Genomic DNA, 22,487 nt, shown 5'->3' with positions numbered 1-22,487 from the left:
TACAGGTGAAGTTTGTACGAGGTGTCAACCTTGAATAATCAAAGTAAGACGCATCTTCAAATCATGCCAAAACATGTAGTTTCAAAGCTTCAAAAGTTTGCAATGATCTGAAAATTCTATTTTTATCTATATTTGAAAATTTTTAAATTTCAAAAATAGTACAGATATAGCAGATCTACAAATACACGACAATCTTAAAAATGGACTGGCCAGATAATATAATACAACATGCATTGTTTTCATGACTTGAAAGCCTTGTATTTTCACATTCATAATTCTGAGATAGAGGTCATTAATTTGGGATTTTCTTAGCATTGGATCAGATGGATTTTTTAGGTGCGCCTTACTTCTAAACATAAGGTTATACCTTATACAAAACTTTTTCCTCTAGATAAACACATGAGAACTAATATCCCGAATCCTTTATTTTGGCTCTAGTTGGCTCCATTTTTTGGGTTTTAGTAGTTTTGCTAAAAGTGGCTAAAGATTAAAACAAAAAAGAAGAGGAAAACACACTTTATCAACAAAAGACAATAATATTGTCTAAAGCACGTATATGGAATGGTGAGTGCATATTTCCAAGAGTGTTCCCCAACAGGCAAATATAAAGTTGGGACATCGCCATCAAGGAATCCAAACGGGCATAAACTTCTATACGGAAGATCCGAGCCTCAGCAATAAGAAGTCCTAGATATGGGTGGCAATGGGCTGGTTGGCCTGGCCTGGCCCTAAAAAACTTGTGGTTGGACCACAGAATGTGGCTCGAGAGCTTTGTCGAGCCTGGCCTAGACTGAGACCATGACAGGGGCAGCCCGATTTGGTCATCATTTTCTTTATTTTTTGTCTTTTTTTATTATTTATTTATTCTATATAGCGCCACTTGGCCCTAGTAGGACTAGGCATAAGCATGGGTCACGGCCTCTCTAGCCAGGTCCACACCGTGTTGGTCCTAGGTTAGCCCTGTTGTGGTCAAATGTGGCCCAAGGCTGGAAGTAGCCCGGGCCACTGCCAGCTCTAGATCCAGTTCATAGCTCTCCCCTTAACGAAGGATCCATGATCTTAAGTATAATTCTACTTGTGTTTAGGCATTGTCTACTTAACAAAATCTAATAAATGTGGAGATATATATCGCATGATGGTTTGTTTTCTTTGTTTCTCATTTCTAATTATGATTAGATACTTTGATCAAAACTTACTAAGAACAATACTACCACTATAATTACCAACAATTTGTTGAACGATACTACCACTATAATTATCAATAATTTGTTGAATGCATCATTGTTACACTTGTTTACTCTTTCTTAATCTTTTATGTCAAAATATTTCATCCTACCACGGGAGGATACTATCCATTTCCTCCCTCGGGCAAAATATATGCTATGGATACTTTTTGTATTTTTAAATTTGGGGATGCAATCTTTATAACCATAGAATAATCTTGGCAAAAAAATTCCCAAAACAAGCTCGCTATGCACTAGGAAAAACTTATGCCTTAACATTGGATAGAGAAAACTTATGCCTCAAGATTGAATAGAGTTTGATGGGCTAGATCTAAGTGTCACATAACTTAAAATTCAATTTTTTATTTTAAAAATACTTATCTACTAATTATTATGTGTTTCTAAAAAAAAAATTAGATTGAAAAAATTCTCATGTTCTGAACAAGGGAGGAGATGAATGCTCCCACGAGAGCATAGTATGCATACTGAGAAGATGGTCACAATAGTTAGGGCTGTAAATAGATGTTGTGTCGACTCAATTGGGCCTAAGTTCAACTTGCACCCATCCCGGATCACTGTTGGGTCTAGATCAATTGGACCCTAACCCGATCTATTAGGCCAAGGTATAGAAAGAAAGAAAAATGGCTTGATAAGGCTGCAACCTTGTTGGGTCCAGGTCAATTGGACACTAACCTGATCTACTGGGCCAAGGGTATAAAAAGAAACGAAAATGGTTTGATAGGGCTGCAGCCCTATCAAAATAAGTAAAACTTCACCACATAACTCATCAAAAATTGCAATTCAAGTATTGAAAAACCTTTAAATCGATTATCTCAACTTGAACATTATAGCAGTAGAAGAAATATGGGATTTTAAATTCTCAAATTACTGCATATTGCAACAAATCATCCAGACCATCCATTTCACCCTAAAAATAAATATTCATAAATCCACAAAGATTCGTACCATTTTATGAGTTTCAATTTTTTGTTGTCGGTTATAGAAATTAATTTTAGAGCCATCATGAAGATTTTCGATTTCAGATGTGCTTTCTGGATGAAGATTTGAGGTAAGGCTTTATTTTGTTTTCATAAAGCCTACGCCCTATAGAAACGCCATCCAAAAAGAAAACACTATATTTTTATAAAGGGTTATATTAGGGTGTTGATACTACGGAGTAATTTATAATTGTATTAAACAATTTTGGACTCTTCTATACTATTGTTTTGTACACGAAGATTATCCCATGAGCACCCTACCATAACCTTTTTTATAAAATACTAATTGACGTACAATTATATATATTACATGTATATATGTGGGGTCGGATCAGTTAACCTAGATCCAAACCTATCCCAAAACAGAACTGCCCATGTTGGACTCCATCTGACCTAACCCACAAGGTCCATTTCAAGGGTCTGGACCCTATCTCGGCTCGAGTTCATCATGGACCCGAGCCAATTGACATAAACAATGAGAAATGCCGAAACCAAATACAATTCAAATATGTTGTACGAGAGAGAGAGAGCCCCATTATGAACCTGTTGCAAAAAGTAAGAAAATTAGAAAGAGATTGGAGCAGGTATGATAGAAAGAAATGGGAGCTCTCTCTCTCTCTCGAGAAGCCCCCAACAACCATAATCACCAATTATTTTTGCAATATCCCAGGGCTCCTCAGTACACCTATTATTTATAGGATTTTATACTTTTCAAGTTTTCATTCATTATTTATTATTAAATTTATATTGTTTATTCAAACAATTCAAAACATAGCGCACAAGGCATGTCGTTGATTGAAAAAAGAAAGCTTTTATTCTCTCTCTAACGCGTTGCGAGAGAGGGGTGCCAACAACTCAATTCCACCCTTTTGAAGCAAATGTACCTGAGACGAGCCATTTATTTTGCAGAGATCGCTTACTTTGAAGAGAGAGAGAGAGAGAGAGAGAGAGTTCGTATTTCTAGAGAGAGAGAGTTCGTCTTTCTAGAGAGAGAGAGCTTGGTGAGGAAAGGCAAAGGGATGCAATTCTCGATGGTGTTTAGAGAAAGAGACGGTGTTTGCTGTTGCTTGGAGTTCACAACACGATTAAACGAGGCTAAATAGCTGCTATGTACTTATAGGGTTTCGCGTTTTGATTAAGTACTGGGATCTGGTGATCAGATCCAGGGCTTAATCTTTTTGTTTCTCTCTTTACTTTTTAATGGATGCCACTTCTCGGCCCGCTGTTGTCATCGACAATGGAACAGGGTATTTTCCTCCACTCTCTCTCTAACCATTTTAAGCCGAATTTCCCACCATTTGTCTTCTCTATAGCAATTGCATGTCTCTCTCTAGACCAATGTTTCGCCCTATTTCTCCGATTTTTATTCTCTAAGCGCCATTGCAAATGTTATGATTGGTAGACAGTGTCTGCCCGTCTGTCCTGTATTGTTTGCTTCGCGATTCTGTTAATAAAAACGCATAAATTCATTTGTAACTGAATGATTTTCGTTCACTCATTCATTTCTGATGAACTCTTTCTGTCTGCAAATTTACGGTGATATTGATTTTTTTGGGTAACAAGGTATTACTCCACTTATTGTATCTGGATTTGTTCTATTACCTTGCTTAGATACTGGACAGTCTGTTTTAACCAACATATTGGAGAGCTAATGGTTACGTATCAATACCGTCTTTATTCTTTTTTTGGGTTGGTGTTCATGTAGATTGGGTAGTCTGTATAATGATTAGTTATGCATCAACATCGTCTTCTTCATTTGTTAAATGCTGAGTAACTTGGGCCATATTCAATCCAAATAATGCTGGAGTTAGTTAGTTACTTGTAAAATTTCATTATTTGTACGAATTCTAATCTCTCTCTATGCGTGTGTATGTAGAAAGAGAGAATATGTGTGTGTGCATGTGTGTCTGTAGAGAGAGAGAGAGAGAGAGAGAGAGAGATTTTATATATGAGCTAATATATATATATATATATATTATCATCATCATCATCGTCGTCCTCGTCAAAGCCTACATGAATCCTGGTCTGCAATTCTGCTCTATTAAGGGCCATAACCTTAGTGAGGCCATACATCCTCATATCTTTTCTCACTACTTCCAAACTTATGTCCTTTTGGGTCTGCCCCTTGCCCCTTTTTAGCCTTCCAATTGAACTAACTCACACCTCCTAACAGGTGCTGTATTGGGTTTGCACCACACATGGCCAACCCTCCTAAGTCTACTCTCTCTCATCTTATCACCTATTGGTGTCACACCAAAATTTTTACAAATGTATTCATTTTGAATTCTATCCCTTATTGTCTTGCCACTCATCCATCTCAACTTCCTCATCTCCGCTACACTCATTCTATGGGTATATTGTTTTTTGACCGTCCAATATTCTGCCTATAAAGCAAAGCTGGTCTCACAGCTGTCCTATGGAAGTTGCCCTTATATATATATAAAAGTGGTGTCATTGGATAGTCTCATGTGTAGATTGGTGAGTAAGAAAAGAGCAATGTCACCTATGTGCCCTTGCCAAATGCTACAAAAAAATGAAACATTTTTCTGCTCTTATTTTGAGTTTGCTTGCTGATGGTTGGGAGGAATAAATAATACATGAATGTTTAGTTGTTGATTAAATCAATTATACATGAGACTGCTGACTAAATATATATTTGCAAATAAATCATTACATTTGTTAGTCCTATGGCCTAGCTGTTGCATTTGACATTGTCTGGCATTCTATTACATGCTTTTGATTATTATGGGGTCCAAAACCCATAATTAAGATTAAAGAGTACCTAAGACTTATTTATGGCTGATGGGTTTTATGTTCTTCCTTCTTCGACTGTACCTTTCAGTATACAATTTAACACTTCTGATTATATAAAAGAATGATTTGAAGATATTTATAGAGACCAGATGCCCATCTGTCGACACTTCTTTCTTGATTTTATAGTTATACAGTCAAGACCTACAATTCTTTCTGCATTTTTTGATTGAACTGTTAACTAGTATTTCTTATACTTTAATGACCAACATAGTGCTCTGAACTCTCGAGGAATTTTGATGGAATATGATATCTGTATATTGCACCCTGTTATATTTTGAGTTTCTGAACCTTGAACACTGTTGCATCTGATTGAAAACATCTTCTGGGCTTTCTCTCTTGGCCTCAAATATATACATTCTTGTGAGCATTGACTAAGGGAACCATTGGCGTTTGACTTTGACCTATGTGAGGGTTTTACTTGTAGGTACACCAAGATGGGTTTTGCAGGCAATGTTGAGCCATGCTTTATTATCCCAACAGTGGTGGCAGTGAATGAATCTTTCCTGAATCAGTCAAGGGTGTCAAGTAAAGGAAGTTGGTTAGCACAGCACAGTGCAGGTGTCATGGCAGACCTGGATTTCTTTATTGGAGATGAGGCTCTATCCCGATCTCGCACAAGTAGCACTTACAATCTTAGCTACCCCATCCACCATGGGCAGGTAAGATTTATTTCTTCTTTCTTTCTGTCTTTCTTCTTTTCAAATTAACATGAATTTGAATCTTGTTGCTTCTTGTTCTGGACAGTTTAACAAATATGTCTATTTCTTTCTTGGGTAGGTTAGCTCTTAGGATTTGCTCTTTTGTCACAAAACTCATATTCATGACTTCGCATTCTCATAGGAGAATAGTTTTGATTATCCTTATTTTTTTATTGCAGGTGGAGAATTGGGATACTATGGAGAGATTTTGGCAGCAATGCATATTCAATTACTTGCGATGTGACCCGGAGGATCACTATTTCCTTTTAACAGAGAGCCCTCTAACTGCTCCTGAGAATCGTGAATACACAGGAGAAATTATGTTTGAAACCTTCAATGTCCCTGGGCTTTATATAGCAGTGCAACCTGTCCTTGCCCTTGCTGCTGGATACACTACTTCCAAGGTTGGTATTGATCAGTAGCCATCTTTGTCAGCCTCTAGTTACTGGCCCTTTCCTGAATAACCAGTCCACATGGGATATTTATGGGACTGGCAGATTTGTATCATGTTCTATTTCGGTAATAAGAAGCGCATGAGATCCTTATTTTCTCTGGTGTTAGCAGCTCATAACTCTTCCAGGATTTCATTGTTTTTTCATAAAATCCAGGGTGCTAGTGCTTCTTAGGCTTCTTTATGTATTCTCCAGATCCTGATGTGCTAGATAATGATGCAAAAAGCTGCAAATATTTCAAATTAGTATTGTTTTTTTTGATAACCTATTTCAAATTAGTATTGTTTTATGTGTGAATTTAAATTATTTACAGTTTTACTAATTGCTGGTCATGTTGTGCTTCACAACTTGATATCAAGTATCTGATGACTCCATAACAGTATTATGTTCTCCACACAGCTCAAATCTCCTTTGTACCGGTCTTTGCTGTGGTTCATGATTGTCTGTTCTATCCTGATTATGTGAATCTATATTTTTATGTTTAAATGATAGTGCTAGTTCTTATTCTCTAATTTTGTAATCAATAATACAGACTTTCATCTATCTCACTCCCCCTCCCCGGGTTTCCCCATGGTGTCTTATAAAGTTTATTTTCTTCAGTGTGAAATGACAGGAGTGGTGGTGGATGTTGGGGATGGGGCTACGCATGTAGTACCGGTGGCAGATGGTTATGTGATAGGGAGCAGCATCAAATCTATCCCAATTGCTGGGAAGGATGTTACTCTCTTCATTCAGCAACTCTTGCGGGTAAGACATTTAGGCTTATTAGGGGAAGATCGCAATCATTTATGACCAACTTGGTTTCTGGGATAGACCACTTAAAGTTTTCAGCATTTAACCCATAAGTCTATCACAATATTCAATATTTTCTGTTGCAATTTCCTGAAAAAGATAATTATTTTGTTTAACTGGATTACAAATGGCTTTTATATTAAAATATCAGTACGGTATTATTGCCAATATCAGCCTTGTGAGAATGGTAGTTGACTTGTGAAGTCATGGCTATGGATTTGGTTTGACAACATGCTCTCTCTGCAACCACCACCACCACCACCCACCCCCCCCCAAAAAAAAAGAAGAAAAGATAAGAGAGAGAGACCTTTGGGAGATCCTCCCAAAACCTTCCCCTCAGATTGCCTCTTTTGTAGTCAGATGCCAAAGTGATGATTCCTTTCTGTCATTTTGCATCTCTCTCTCTCTCTCTCTCTCTCTCTCTCTCTCTACACTAAGGATTTGAAATTCTTCCCTGGTTCCTTTTATCCACAATCTTGCCCTATTAAAAATTCTGTAAATGGTTCAAGACGTGTTATTTTCTTCTAATGTTGCATTCTGGAAATGGTGGTGCGTGTTGTTTTTATGTTGTTCTCATGAATTTTGAGGTAAAGCTGCAGGTTTTGTATCTCTTCAATAGAATTTCAGCTTTTCTTTGCCTCCCATAAATTGTATTGAAAGACAACTAACTGTGAATATTATATGAAACCATGAAACACATCATTGTCATAGAGATAAACTGTCACAAAAATTTTTTGACTGTCATTCCTTAAATATGGTGAGGCAGAATAGAAATCTTGAGGGTTTTTTCATCTTATGCATGCCAAAATGAATGTTTGCTGGAATGTTGTCTTTGAGCATTTATTTATTTTGAATGATCTGTTTTTGAGGAATAAAGGGGATTAACCATGACATATCTAATTTATTCAAGGTTTCAAGCAATGGCCCGCCTAGTGCCTAGGCACCCAAGAGGCCATAGGCCGCCTAGTTCTAGGCGGAAGTTCTTGGGTGCCCACCCGCGCAAATGCCTAGTCCTGGGTAGGTGCCCAAGAACCGCCATAAAAATGACAGAAAAAATAAAAACTCTTTTGGGGGGGCATTCTGGGTCATTTTGACCCATTCAAAAAGGAAACGGGGGATATTCTAATCCCCCAAATTAAAAGCACTTTTCATATTCCCTAGAAACACCCAAAATCAATTGATTTTGTGATTCTTTTTTAAATCAAGAAATTTTGAAAAGTTTGTAGAATCATCTGAAGCTTTACCATATCTTATTGAAATCATTTTTAGGTTCAACTGAGACTATTTTAAGACTTTTGGGGTGATTTTGAAATGTGAATTGATATGAAGAATTGAATATCACCTCTTTCTTTTCTTTTGTATTGGTCATTTGGTCTTATTGGATACTTGGGAGTCCATGAGTATGATTGCATGAAGTATGGACTAAATAGTGTGTTTAAGGACACTAACTCACTAATACATTATGGACTTGGTTTTGTTTTTCACTTTTTCAATTATTCAAAGAATCAAAATTTTCAGTGATTTGAATGTGTTTCAACATTCATGTGCATATATTTGTATAAAAAAGTTGATTAGAATACATATAGTAAAAAGATTTCCTCCTCCCTAGGGAGGAATTTATCCATTTCCTCCCTCGGGCAAAACACATGCTATGGATACTTTCTAGATCTCAATTTTGGGGATGTAATTTTTAGAACCCATAGAATAATTTCGGCAAAAAAACCCCGAAATAAACTCTATGTACTAGAAAAAACTTATGCCTCGAGATTGAGTTGAGACTGTCCAATTTTTTTAGGGCTAGATCTAAGTGTCACAAAACTTAAGATTCAAATTTTTTCTTTTAAAAATAATCATCTTATAGTTACTATGTTCCCCAAAATTTTAAACCAAAAAAATTCTCCTAAATAGGTGTTTTGAGCAAGGTAGGAGATGCGCAATATCCTCCCTAGGGAGCATAGTATATGCGCTCAAACATATAAATGCATACATATACATATTTGACACATGTATCTGCATGTATGTGCGTTTGGACAACATATATATGCATCTTTGTGTATATCTAAAACCTGAGGGCACCTGAGGTTCTAGGCGGCTGCCTAGGCACCTACCTCGGTGGTGGACATCCTAGACCCCCCAGCCGCCTTGGGGCTGCCCCACATTTTTTGTAACCATGAAACAAACAAAGCTGCATCTGAAAAATGCAGGTTGAGCTCTAAAATTTTCTGTAGACAATACGGAGAAGCATATAACCTATAATACAGATTGATTCTGATGCATGTCTGCTTTTGATAAATTGTATACTTGAGTCTACTGCATTAATTCTAGTTTGGTGGAAGGACCTTGGATTCTGTTTAGACTGTAGGTATTTAACTATTTTTGGTTTCTTTGTAATGCATAGTGTTTAAAACATCTAACTTTTGAAGTAAAAGCCCCACTGACGAATGGTGGAGCTGGAATAAGCATTTCACTATTTCAGTTGCAATACAGGGCATGGTTGATTTATTATAAGAATTCTTTATGCTTCGTGACCATCATAAGCTCTGTGAATAGCCCCCTGCAGTTAATTTCATTTTGACATTATTTCATATAGGAAAGAGGAGAACATATTCCACCAGAAGATTCCTTGGAAGTTGCACGGAAGATTAAAGAGATGTACTGTTATACTTGTTCTGACATTGTCAAGGTACTTATTCCCTCAAATAATCCAGTTAATTATGGGAATGTTGATTTTCTGCTATGGTACTTGTTGGCTATCTATGTTATCTATGAGGCATCCATTTCGGACTATTTATTTATTGTCATTGGATTTTTTTTTTTTTGCATAAGCATATTCGAGGGAAGTGTTTTGATGGATTTGTCTCATTTATGTTAGGTTTGCCATATATATATATATATATGGGGTGCTGTTTGTATAGAGCCTAGGCACTAAACAATCAAATTAGAGCCTACCTTAAATAGTGTCAAGAAATGTGGTTTCAATAATGGAAATCTTTGTGATAGCCTTAAAATATGTTTTCATTTTTATTTATAAAGTTCAAAGCTTCAAAAATAGTGTAGATTGACAGATCTATGAAAACTTGAAAATATTGATAATTGACAGTCCAAAAAATGCGTTACAAAATACACTATTTCCGAAATTTGGAATCCATTTTTTTCTCATGTCCATGCATCTTGATGTCGAGATGATCAATTTGAGGATATTTGTGTATCAAAACAACCTCTTCTAGTGAAATTTTTGAGGTAGGCTCTAATTTGATATTTTAGAGCCTCGGCTCTATATGAACTTTTCCCATATATATCTATCTATCTATTTATATATATATATATTTGTCTTCTACAACAATTGGTTTAAATTAGCAAATAGTTTAATAAGATGTGATTAGATCAAAGAGGCCGTGTTCAATTTATAATTTACTTAATTTCAGCTTTACTTTTTTAATGATATGATGATATGCGTCAAATATTTGAGTTCCAAGCTAATCTCCTCGTTGACCCTTCTTGACTCCATTTTGCCCATCTCTCTGATTCATCCTCCAACCGCTGACTGATTTCGATTACCAATTACCAATTACCAATTACCAATTAGGACATGTCTTTATATGCTAAAAAAGTAGCATTTAGACCAAGCACAAAGGTCAGATTGGACAGCAATGCTTTTATATGTAATACTGTCATCAAGATCTGGATATGGTGACCCACTAGGTGATTTTTGTGTGTAGAGTTTGGTAGGTGTGTGTAACTTGCAGACAGTCCGTCTTATTCTGGTTTCTGGATGGGGGAAAACAGCATTATAAAGTTTTATCCCTGATAACTCTCGTTTTATGTACAAAGTTGACCGAATCACTTCAGATAAGCATACCACACGGCAGTATTATCTGACTTATGTGTGACTTAGACTGGGCCTTATATGGGTTGTTTGACCTTTTTGCTGGATTCTTTATTTATTGAACCTTGGTGGTCTTTTAGCACGATTAATTCGACCTTATGAAATATATAGTTGTTTGACCTATTTGGTAGTTCTTCATTAATTTAGCTTTATGGTTTATGATGCGTCACATATTTCTAAGTGGCTTTCTGTTTGCAAGAAGTGTCTATGTAATTTTAATTGTAGCTGATCCACAACCACATGCTTGTGTACACATGTATGATACCATCACAAATAATGTTCAAGATGTTGAGCTTTAACTTTGCTGGAAAGGAATGGAGTAGATATGTGAATTCTTGTTAAATACATGGAGTCACTAACTTAAAAATGGTACTATGTAGATAGCTAAACATTTAAGCATAAGCTTGATCTGTTTATTAGTTTTTGATTGATATTCTTCTCAATCTGCTGATAATTCTGGAATCTGGAGCCTCAGACAGAGAGAAATGTACACAAGCAATTTGTTCTGTTTACGAGTTGCACAATATTAGGTGGCCATCTAATGTTAGAATAGTCAGCAAAATATCTCAAACAGTCAAACTCATCTTACTTTGAGCTTCATGTATAGTTGAGGTCAATGTTCAAAAAATGGATTGCTGACCTTCATCCTGAATTGGCAGGCCGGATCGGTGGATCAGCTGAATCAGCCCTTTCTGGCCTTAAAGAAATTTCAAAAAGTATTAAAGATCGTTATAAATGATGTTTTTTGGATTTTCAATAAAAATGCAGGTAGTGCAATAGGAATTTTCATTGTCTTTGCAAAAATACGTGAATATTGATATGTCGTTACCTATTTGAATGTCCATCTACCATTGAATATTTTATGGTTTTCAAACTCTCAAATTCCCATTGAGAAGATAAGGGCAGCCACTAATCCTAGGACGTCTCTCTCTCTCTTGCACACACCCAAACACAAATTGAACATCTCTTTCTCATGCCACACATATTGAACATCTCTCCCTCTCTCTCTCTCTCTCACAAACATGCACACACAAAAACAAACACATTGGATCTCTCTCTTTTTTTTTTGACAAACAAACATTGGATCTTTCTCTCTCACACACACACATGTTGGGCCTTTCTCTCTCTCACGCATCTTTATGATCATCATCATCATAGCCTTTTCTCTCTTATACCCATATACACACTAAATGCATTGGACATCTATTTCTCCCTCGCATAAACATTTTGGACTACTCTCTCTCTCATGCATCAACAAAAAAACAACTAAAAAGAAATTGTCTGATCTGGAAAGAAGAAAAAATACTGAGCAAACAACATTTGCCCACTCTTTCTTTTTAGGAACTTCTAATCATAGCTTAAAATTGTGACTAAAATTGGATGATTTTGGCATCAATTTTGATGGTATTTTAAAAAAAAGTCTTTCTTATTCTAGAGAGAGAAGAATTGTTTTCGTGGCCCAACATTTCAGTAATTGTTTCAACTACAGCAGTTTAAAAAGCCGTAATAAACCAAAAATTATTTCTCGTTAAACTTGTTACAAGAGCATGATTTTCTCTCTCAAGATTTTTTCTCTCTTTACCTCTCGGAAGTTTCTCATTGAACTTGTTACAAGAGCATGATTTTCTCTCTTTACATCTCGAAAAGTTGAACACCCTTTTGTTTTTCCTTTTGAATGTTTCGACACCCTTATAGTCCCACGTCGGGGACTTGTAAGGGTTAAGTGGGGGCATGGGCCTTATAAAAGGGCTCCATACTGACGTAAACTCTAGTGAAGATGGGGAAGATCCCATCGTGGAGGTAGGACACGTGTTCCTATAGGCCGAGGGGTGGCCACCCGCCTTCAAAAAAAAAATTGGATTCAAAGTTTAAGAAACTAGATAAGGACAAAGGAGGGTGGGCCCCACCACCACCTCTCTCTTCAATAAAAAAAATTTTCAATTTTTTTTAGAAAAAGGTGGCCGGTTCATAATAGAGCTGTCCAGTTCCAAACAGAACAATCTGGTTCGTTGAGAGAACCAGCGAACCGGCTGGTGTCCGAGAACCATACAGTTCTCTCTAGGACCAGTTGTTTCCTGATATTTACAGGGAACTGGCACAGCCTAGCTGCTTCCCTGGTCGGATCGGCCGATTCCCACTTGGAAAGCCGATTTTTAAAACCTTGGTTGAGGTGGTGTTCATCTATTATCTTGATACATGGGGTCATATATAGACTTTGATTTGCACTTGTAGAGTATTATGGGCATATTGTAAGGTGGTTGAATCCTCTTTATGTGATTCAGGAGTTTGGCAAGCATGACAGAGAACCATCAAAGTACATTAAGCATTGGACTGGAATCAAAGCAAAGACTGGAGCACCATACTCATGCGACATTGGCTATGAACGTTTTTTGGGTCCTGAGGTTTGGAAACATATTTTGCCTTCTTTTAAATTTTAGAATTTTTTAGCATACTCAGAATTTGCCTTTGTTCAAGATAAATTAATTTATGATTGAAATGATGAATAGACGGCTTTGAGTTGATATAGTGTAGAAAATTTTCTGTTTATATGTGATTGATAAGTTCAAGAGCATAGTTAATCTGCCTTTCCCTAAGGGTATATTTGGTTCGCGTGAAATATTTACATATGCAAATACTTTACCTGTGTAAATATTTGCATATGCATTCTTTTTACCATGTTTGGTAGCACATTTAAAAGGCATTGTGTAAACAGTTACATATGATTGGTACTTTGGTAGTATTTGGTTGGTGTGAAAATATTTACACAAAACGCCAAGAGATACTTGTTCCTGTTGGAAAAAGCAAGTAAATAGCAGGATTACCATCAGAAGCTAGACAAGATATGAATTGCCCAAGGCAGGCATTTGGCAGCAGCCAACTGCTAAATTACCATCAGAAGCTAACCGAGATATGAACTGCCCAAGGCAGGCATTTTTCAGCAGCGAAATGCCATGAGGCCATTGGCATATTGTTTTTTTCCTCCACATAAAGGCAGGGAAGACCTTGGGAGGGTATTGCAACCCCCATTTCTCCCTAATTTATTTTTTTCATGAATACCAAATGGAACCAACTTGGCCAAACTTAAATTTCAGCCATTATGAACTGATTTGCACTGAAAACAGTCAAAGTTGAGGCCTTCTACTAAAAAATTAGATTCATGATTGGGTTGAATTGCATTAGTTTCATCTTCCATTTTGAACTACGAACTACTCTGATGGTTTGATGAGCTTAGCAGTGTTTTTGTTCGTCTTTCAAACTATTTAACCAAGAGTTGCCTATCTCAAACCAAGTAAATTTCTGGCACATTCCAGAAGAGGTTAGCAATTAGGGCACTGGTTTTCTTGCCTAGGGATGGGGCTTTTAGGTAGAGAGAAAGAGAGACAAGGGACACACGAGAGAGAGGCCTCTGGTTTTCTCGCAGCAGAGGGATGGGGCTTTTAGAGAGAGAGAGAGACAAGGGCCACAGGAGAGAGAGAGGGCTGTGGTTCTCTTGTAGAGGGATGGGGCTTTTAGATAGAGAGAGAGACAGAGGGTCACAGGAGAGAGAGAGGGCTTTGGTTTTCTCATATAGGGATAGGCTTTTTGAGAGAGAGAGACGAGAGTCATGGGGGAGAGAGAGGGCTCTGGTTTGCCCTGCGATGGGGCTTTTTAGAGAGAGAGAGACGAGGTTCATGGGGGCTTTTGGATTTAAGTGGATTGATAAAAAATTTCGGGTCCACAGTATTTGACGGAAGCATGGGAGATATTACCATACCACACCTCATGAGGTGTGGTTTCATTTTACCTTGTGTTGGCCTTTTCATGGTAAAGTATTTTACCATGGTAAAATATTTGCATATGCATTTGGAACGAACCAAATGTGTGAAATGCAATTTACATATGTCAATATTCCTCGGGGAATATTTATGCGCGAACCAAACGTACCCTAAAGTTTGTTAAATGGTTGCATATGCACATATTAGCTGTTACTTGGAGTAGGTACTTAGAAGCGTAATGCTCTTCCAAATGTTGATATAGGTACATAGACATAAAACTAATAAATTCCATCTCTTCGATACTAACCAAGGTTTGAAAAAACGGATTGGTGACCCGGATCACCCATCCGAAAACCGGGTCGGATTGGTGGATCGACGGTTTGGATTGGAGGATCGGCTGGATAGCCAAGATCAGGCTTTAAAAATTTCAAAAAATCACTAAATTTTTTTCTTAGCAGACTATTTTTTTACGTTTTCAAAAAATAGTGGTATTGCATTATATGTTTTTACTGTTTTACTGAAAATAAATAAAAATGAGAACTTGGCTCATGTCTGAGTGTTTGTTATCCACCTACTACATTTATTTTAAAGTCAAAATGAAATTTAAAATGCAACTAATTGCAATAAAATGGATCTCTCTAATTCAAAATTTATAGTGAAAAAAAAAGAAAGTGTATGATAGTTTTGGACCTTTTGATTTAATAGAGAGAAAGAAACGTATGACTCTCACAAATAAATAGCTCTAATGTATAATAATTATTATGGACAAAAATATAGAATTTGGAAACAAGAATTTGCAATCATGTTTTAATAAAATAAAAAAATTAGGTAAATGAATTAAAATTGGGGGCGAGTTTCTACACCTACTTTTTAGCAACTGGACCCACGATGCAGGTTCATCTGTCACTTCACTGGTTGATTTGGTTAATTGTCCCACTATTGAGCCTTCTAATTTAAGATTTTATTTTTTGGGGTAAGAGTTTAAGAATATATACTTACACAAAAACTATAAGTTTATAAGCATATGAAACTGACATAGTCTCCTGTTCTGTTTCTCTCTCTTTTTCTCTATTGTGTCCAAAATCCGAATTTCCTCCTCTATCTTTACATAAATCATCCTTAATTTCCAGAAGCTTGATTTGCAGGGAACTTGCCCAAGTCTAACATCTTTTTGCCTGTTTGCATGAATTAGTTTGTGATAACCATGGTACTATGTACAGATAAGATGAAGGCTGAATGGATGAAAATCAAGTTTTTCATCTCAGTGATATCCATTCACAAAGACGAATCAACCAGTGATCATTCTATGAAATTGATTATGGAATGAACAATGAAAATCAAATAAAAAAATATCCATAGATTTTTTTGGATGCATATCAACAATGGATTCAGCTCAACAGAACCTTCTTGATATGAACTTCCAGAGCTTGTGAACAGATCATTCCATATTCTTTTTGAGTGCAATGTTAAAGCATATGGGGACAGTCTTGAGGTCCCTGGATTGGAAGGCAATCAGCATGAATACATGAGAGTCTTCAGTATTCGAGGTTGTAGCAAACTCTATAAAATGAGGTTCATGCGAGGGTGTTGGTTGATGGCCCCATGTAGGGTCTTAGCAAGGTTTTGCAATAAGTCTTGATAATGTTCTGGCGTATTCACGAGAGAGAGAAAACTAAGAGAGCATGACCCATAGTGATATCGATTGATAGGCACCTAAAATGAAGATAGCATGGCCCATGAGCACGGATGTCAGGCCTTAATCGAGAAATGGTTCAAATTTTTGTTAACAATAAACTCAAGGTCATCTTGATTGAAAATTTGCCTTTTCTTTAAGGTAGGATCTTTGCTTTATTAAGGTCCAATTACGGGACTTCTTTTACCAAATAATCAGTGATTGATATATTGAAAGTGAGCTGGCAAAGTGACTGCAGTTAGCAAAACATTGGGTCTAAATAATAGCCCCCTACTGATTATTGCTCCTTTTTTTAAAAAAAAAAGGAAATAATGTACTAGTGGCATTGTCCTCTTTTGGAGATAACATATATGGTAACATTCTTAACTTTAAATGCTCCTATGCATGTCTTCTACTTAATTTTTCTTTGAGTTGAGTGATACACTTCAGGTGACGTGTATGTCAACATTCTTCTTTAACTTCCTTCACATCAGATGTTCATTTACATGTAAATTATTAGGGTTTGCTTTTAGTTAGGTGATTACTCTCCTGTCCTACCGTTCTCACCCTTCCTTCCCTTTCCAGTTAATCAGTCCTCCCTTGCTCGGGACTTCTAAGGAAAGAGAGGGCTATCCCTTGCTTGTGGCACCCCTGTTTTGCAAGTAGGAGGTCAAGGATTTGACCCTTGTTGTTTGTCCCGTAAAATTTTTTTAGAATTGTCCTGGGCTTCATTGATTACAGTGTTGACACTTGCAACACTACAACCCATGTTTGAATCCCACTGCTGACCTGCCCCAAAAGAAAAAAAGGAGTGACAATTGAAATTTTTTACAAAGGTTGTTTAATTTGATAAAAAAGATAAGCCTGCTTTAAAGTGGTTTATATGTTATGTCTATAAAGTCGACACGTTGGAAATCATGCCGACACTTGCTTTTTAAAAACCTGATACACCTAAGGGAATTATGGACATTCCCTTTATACAAATGAGACACCGGTTATCTACGCAATCAGGAATAATTTGTTGGAATTCATCGAATTGCTTTCATAGAAGAGTGCCAACGTTGCAATTTTTAACCAATCGGGAGACAACCATAGAAGTGGCATTATCCTTTGGATGAAAGATGTGCTCAAGAAAATTCACTTTTGCAGGAGTATTTTAATCAGAAACAAGGAACTCTCTCCTAGTGAGATTGAGTATTGTAGCAGCTCTGATATTTTACATCTGCAGCCTCCCACCAAACATTGGTGAAACATGTTTTTAGATGCTAATTTGAGTGCTGTTGACTTGCCCTCATTGCACTTGGAGGGTGGGTCACCTTAGCATCTCCCCAATTGGGAGAATGCATGTCATAATATGAGTGATGTCAACACTGTTGGTATTTTCAACCATAGTAGAGATGGTAGAGAGGGCATGCCGTATATTACTTTCATTTAGCATGATAGTATTTCGAAGGCCATCCAAAAGGGCTTTGTTGAAGTCATCATCATCATCAGAACCTTTCCTAATTATTTGGGGTCAGCTACATGAATCTCGGTCCGCTACTTTGCTCTGTTAAGGCCATATCCTTAGTGAGGCCACAAGTCCCATATCTTTTCGCACTACTTCCCGCCATGTCCTTTTGGGTCTACCCCTTGCCCTTTTTGAGCCTTCCACTTGAATTAACTCGCACATCCTAACAGGTGTTGTACTGGATCTGCACTGCACGTGGCCAGCCGACCTAAGTCTACTTTCTCTCATCTTATCGCATATTGGAGCCACACTTAAGTTCTCCCGAATATATTCATTTCAAATTCTATCTCTTCTTTCTTACTACCCATCCATCTCAACATCCTCATCTCAGCTACACTCATCTTTTGTTGACTGTTCAAAATTTCGCCCCATAAATTAAAGTTGGTCTCACAGTTGTCCTATAGAACTTACCCTTCAGCTTCATTGGTATGCGGCTTTGTTGAGATCCTAAGAATATAATTACAATTAAGGGAGTTGTTTATCTTAAGAAAATAATTAGTCAAGTACTTAAAGACATCCTTTGCTGGATCACATTTACTATTGCATTTGGGCATTCATTGACACTTGGGGATAAAGTCAAAGTCTTATAGTTCCATCTGAGAAGGGATTTGTTTTGCAGCGATAGAAATAAAAAACCATGTCACCTTTTGCTAGTTATTCACATGGCAAGTTTAGTTGGATCATGTGCTCTTATTAGTAGGTCTTAGCCTACCTAGATTGTGCATAGTGAGTGGCTCTTGGTTTTAACATTTCCTATATCTAGCTCAATGCATAAATAGTACATTAAGTTACTTATTCTTTGACTTAGAATTGGGTTATAATTTTCGATCACTATGATATCTGTATGCAGGTATTTTTTAGCCCTGAGATCTATAGCAGTGATTTCATCACCCCTTTACCCTCTGTTATAGACAAGTGCATCCAATCATCTCCCATTGATACAAGGCGGGCTTTATACAAGGTTGTATATTGTCTCCTATGATTAGATCTCTCACTTTAACTTATTTCTCTGTAGTTTTTCTTTCAGTGTTTATGCTGCCAGGCAAATTTTTTATATCAATTGTGTTAATTGTGATTATGATTTATTTTCAGAACATAGTATTATCTGGAGGGTCTACGATGTTTAAAGACTTCCATAGAAGGTTGCAGCGAGATATAAAGAAGATTGTTGATGCTCGCGTTGCGGCATCTGATGCTCGACTTGGTGGAGACACAAAAGTGATAGCTTATCTTTTTTGACGTTCTTTTTTTATTTTTTTCAAAAAAAAATATAGTTTTTTTTTTCCCATATAAAAGTATACTTCAAAAAGTTTTTGCACCTTTTTGCGTAGTCTAGTCTACTGACTGTTATAATATGTTTGCAACTCAACAGTCTCAGCCAATTGAAGTCAACGTTGTTAGCCATCCCATCCAGCGATTTGCAGTTTGGTTTGGGGGTTCGGTGCTTGCATCAACACCAGAATTTTATGCGGTATTTTCCGTCCTAAGAATGTTTTGCAAGAAGGCGTCTATTTATAATCTTCATAGCAATTCCTTCATGCAAATCTGAATCTCATACTTTATGAGGGCACCTTTGTGTGACCCAAAAATATGGGTAGTGATACTATTCATCCCATCATTTTAAGATTCATCTATTTTACCCAAAACATGGGTGTAAATAATAAAAATATGGATGAGAACAGCAGCCAATATTTGTCTTGATAAGCATAATGTTAGTCATGAACCCCAAAATACAATGCATATTTATACTCTTCTTCTCCATGATAAGTACCTAGAGAATTGCTTGGGGCCTTGGCGGTAGTATTGCCGAGCCCCATGGTGAAGTCTCTGATTCCATTCTCACCATAGGGTAGGGGCCCAAGTCCCCTCTGATTTACCACTTTAGCTCCATTTTCACCAAAGGGTAGGGGCCCAAATCCCCATTGACTTGCCACCTTACTTACCCAAAAAAAATGGTATAAAAAATGTCCTCCAAAGCATCTATTAACTTGCATGGCACTTTTGTCTCATATGTCTTATCTGATGATAGGCCAAGAAACTCATAGAGAACTCCCTTACTGAAAATGCCAGTCAAAATTTCTAGGAGGGGTCATCCTAAGTAGCCATTTAGTGCCATTTATGGACTTGTTTTTGACACTGAGGGAATCTTTGTCACAACCAACGGTCTCAGGAAGTGATTCCCATTTAAGACTCTGGATGGAGGCCATTTTAGATTCATCTTAAATGAGAAGTAATAAAGAACAAGAAATCATCTCCTATACTTCATGTAACACTTCATCTAAGAGTACTCCTCCCGCACAGCGCTCGGTGTTAGTCCTTGGGCTCTGAATCTTGTCCAAAATCCATGTGGGAAATACTAAGTGCATCAACGAACGAGTATTACCATTTTGTTTCCAAAAGAACCTTTGGCAATATGCTCTCCACATTTCTTACCTACTTGTCTACCTCTCCTGTACCACCTCTCATTCTATACGTGGACCCTAACTCAAGATACTATCGTCCTGTCTCCTAGCATCACACCCAATCCCTATGTCTCTCTTAATCATAGTTGCAAATTTGTTGCGAAGTGTCCTGCAAATGCAAAGGTATTATGATCACACACACACACACACCCTTCATTATATTGTACCATAAGGCCTTTGGTTGGTTTTAAGGGAGATTTACCATGAAGGCCACTTTGATTGTAGAACCACTTTAAAGTTTACAGAACCTGCTCCGCTCCCAAGTTTCGTGAAAAGTTTGCCTTCTATGTTTATTCGGACCCAACCTTGTCTCTCATGCTAGCAAGTTGCAAAAGTTCTCTTTCTCCTGACCTCTCTCTCCCCCCCCCCACATATGCACCCACCGGACATACACACAAATTGTTTCAAGTGCTGGAATGATATATAGGTTCACCATTTAGTTGTGCATTTACCGTAGACATGCTGGATTCACCCAATCTCCTATTGAGTGATTCAAACGTCTCCTCGAACAAGGGTTTGCCAAGTTCTGAGCTAACATGGGTTTTTTCCTTGCAGGCTTGCCATACAAAAGCAGAGTACGAGGAGTATGGTGCGAGTGTTTGCCGAACAAATCCCGTATTCAAAGGCATGTACTAACGTAGAAACAGGTCAAAAGTGTAGGTCAAGTTCTTCATCAATCTAGCGGGAGAAAATCCAGTTGTAAAATGAAGATACACCAATTCCTTTACATTTCAAGGTTCCAACCTTGGAGTGTTTCAGGGGCCCTTGCTGGTGGTTATAGCAGGTAGCATGAGCTCCATTACTGGAAAACCGGACCCTGAGAGCTGTACAATAGATGTGATAGTTAGGTGAGCTATGAATTTTGGTACTCCCATTACATTCCTATTCTTTTTTAGAAATAAATCTCATCAGATTTCCAGCCATCATAAAAGTAGATGTTGTATGTTTTGTGATACCTGTATGTAGAAGAGCAGTCTTTGACTGGCTTGTACAGCCTAGGCTGGATGTCATTTTAACTTTCAGCTTAGTTGGGTATGGCGTTTCTGCAATATTTGATCCATATATATTGGCAGTGGAAATATTGTTTGGGGTCAGAGGAAATCAATCCCCAGTTGGGTACCTTTCATTGTCACATAAATTTCTATTGCACTCAATAGTCTCACAATATAAAGAGCCATTTTTCTATTGGTTTATCCATTTCTTTATTCCTTGTTATAAATTTGATGTGGTTGTATAGCTCCAACTTTCTCATTTTTATACCATTTGTTTTTCGTTTGATTTGTTGGATTAATGGTTTGATTTGTTTGATCGTTGGTTTGATTTGTTTCGGCTCCTATTTCTAAACTTGTTTTGATTACTCAGCTCTAAATGATTCGTATTTAAGCATTTATTGTTCTTTTGGTTTGGATTTTATGTGAACAATTCCCTTCGGGACACACCTTTTCTGGTAAATGTCGAAAGTGACAACACACTGGTGAAGAATATCTTAAACTGGTACATATTTGGCCTGTTAATCGAATGCTAGTTTGAAGTTGCATTATTATTTTTGAAAAGTCTTTTTATGGGTAGAGAAAGAAACTTGTAGATAAAGCATTTTTCAGCCAAGATGTAGAAACCCTATCAGAATATGGAGTTTACAAACAGGGAACTACATGCGGACATGTCACCTCACCGGAATGGTTGAGATGAATGTTCCTCCTCGAATGCAGACAGTGAACAGAGGAATGGTTCGGATCAACCATTCATTGTCAACAGCGGATGATTGATGTAACATGTAGTTTACTGTGTGAATTACATCACAACGCGGAACATTTTGACCTTTGGGCAATTTAATTATGTTTATAACGTTTTGTATATATATATATATATATATATATATATATATATATATATATATGGAAAAAGCTGAGATTAGCCTACTAGCTCATATGAATATATGAGTTCAACAGGTCAGATTGAATCTGAGTCGATCTGATGATTATGGATGTTCGGTAATATTTGAATTTTATTTTATTTTTTTACAAATCCAAATCGTTTAAAATTTTAAGAGTGTGTTTATAAACAATAGTTGAATTTTCGAAAAATATCAAAAAAATATTTTACATGAAATAAATTCACCAAATACCTCCAAAACATTTTGGGGGTATTTTGGTCATTTTATTTTTTACAAATAATTTGTTTTATATTTTTATTAGGTATGCCTTGATGAGAAGAACACACGTTTA

The 22,487-nt window shown here is 36.9% G+C and overlaps 1 protein-coding gene across 1 annotated transcript; it reads left to right on the top strand.

Annotated features, from left to right (window-relative positions):
* The first annotated feature begins 2,569 nt into the window (after positions 1-2,569).
* Positions 2,570-21,455, top strand: DIS1 (Actin-like ATPase superfamily protein). The gene is made up of 10 exons (XM_006852166.4): positions 2,570-3,468; positions 5,460-5,694; positions 5,913-6,137; positions 6,786-6,932; positions 9,568-9,660; positions 13,146-13,265; positions 18,651-18,761; positions 18,893-19,018; positions 19,173-19,271; positions 20,818-21,455. Exons 1-10 carry the CDS (start codon positions 3,422-3,424, stop codon positions 20,896-20,898), a joined length of 1,284 nt encoding a protein of 427 aa, XP_006852228.1. The 5' UTR covers positions 2,570-3,421; the 3' UTR covers positions 20,899-21,455.
* The last annotated feature ends 1,032 nt before the right edge of the window (positions 21,456-22,487 follow it).

This window comes from Amborella trichopoda, chromosome 6, assembly GCF_054954075.1.
Source record: "Amborella trichopoda isolate Santa Cruz 75 chromosome 6, AtrichopodaSantaCruz75HAP2 v2.0, whole genome shotgun sequence".
Classification (NCBI taxonomy): Eukaryota; Viridiplantae; Streptophyta; class Magnoliopsida; order Amborellales; family Amborellaceae; genus Amborella; species Amborella trichopoda.
This window is presented reverse-complemented; position numbering and strand designations above follow the sequence as displayed.

Bases quoted from the DNA above. Each gene is read 5' to 3' on its own strand.
- DIS1 (XM_006852166.4), top strand. From the start codon at position 3,422: ATGGATGCCACTTCTCGGCCCGCTGTTGTCATCGACAATGGAACAGG. The intron at 5,695-5,912 runs GTAAGATTTATT...TTTTTATTGCAG, and splicing joins ACCCCATCCACCATGGGCAG to GTGGAGAATTGGGATACTAT. The intron at 13,266-18,650 runs GTTTGGAAACAT...ATCTGTATGCAG, and splicing joins AACGTTTTTTGGGTCCTGAG to GTATTTTTTAGCCCTGAGAT.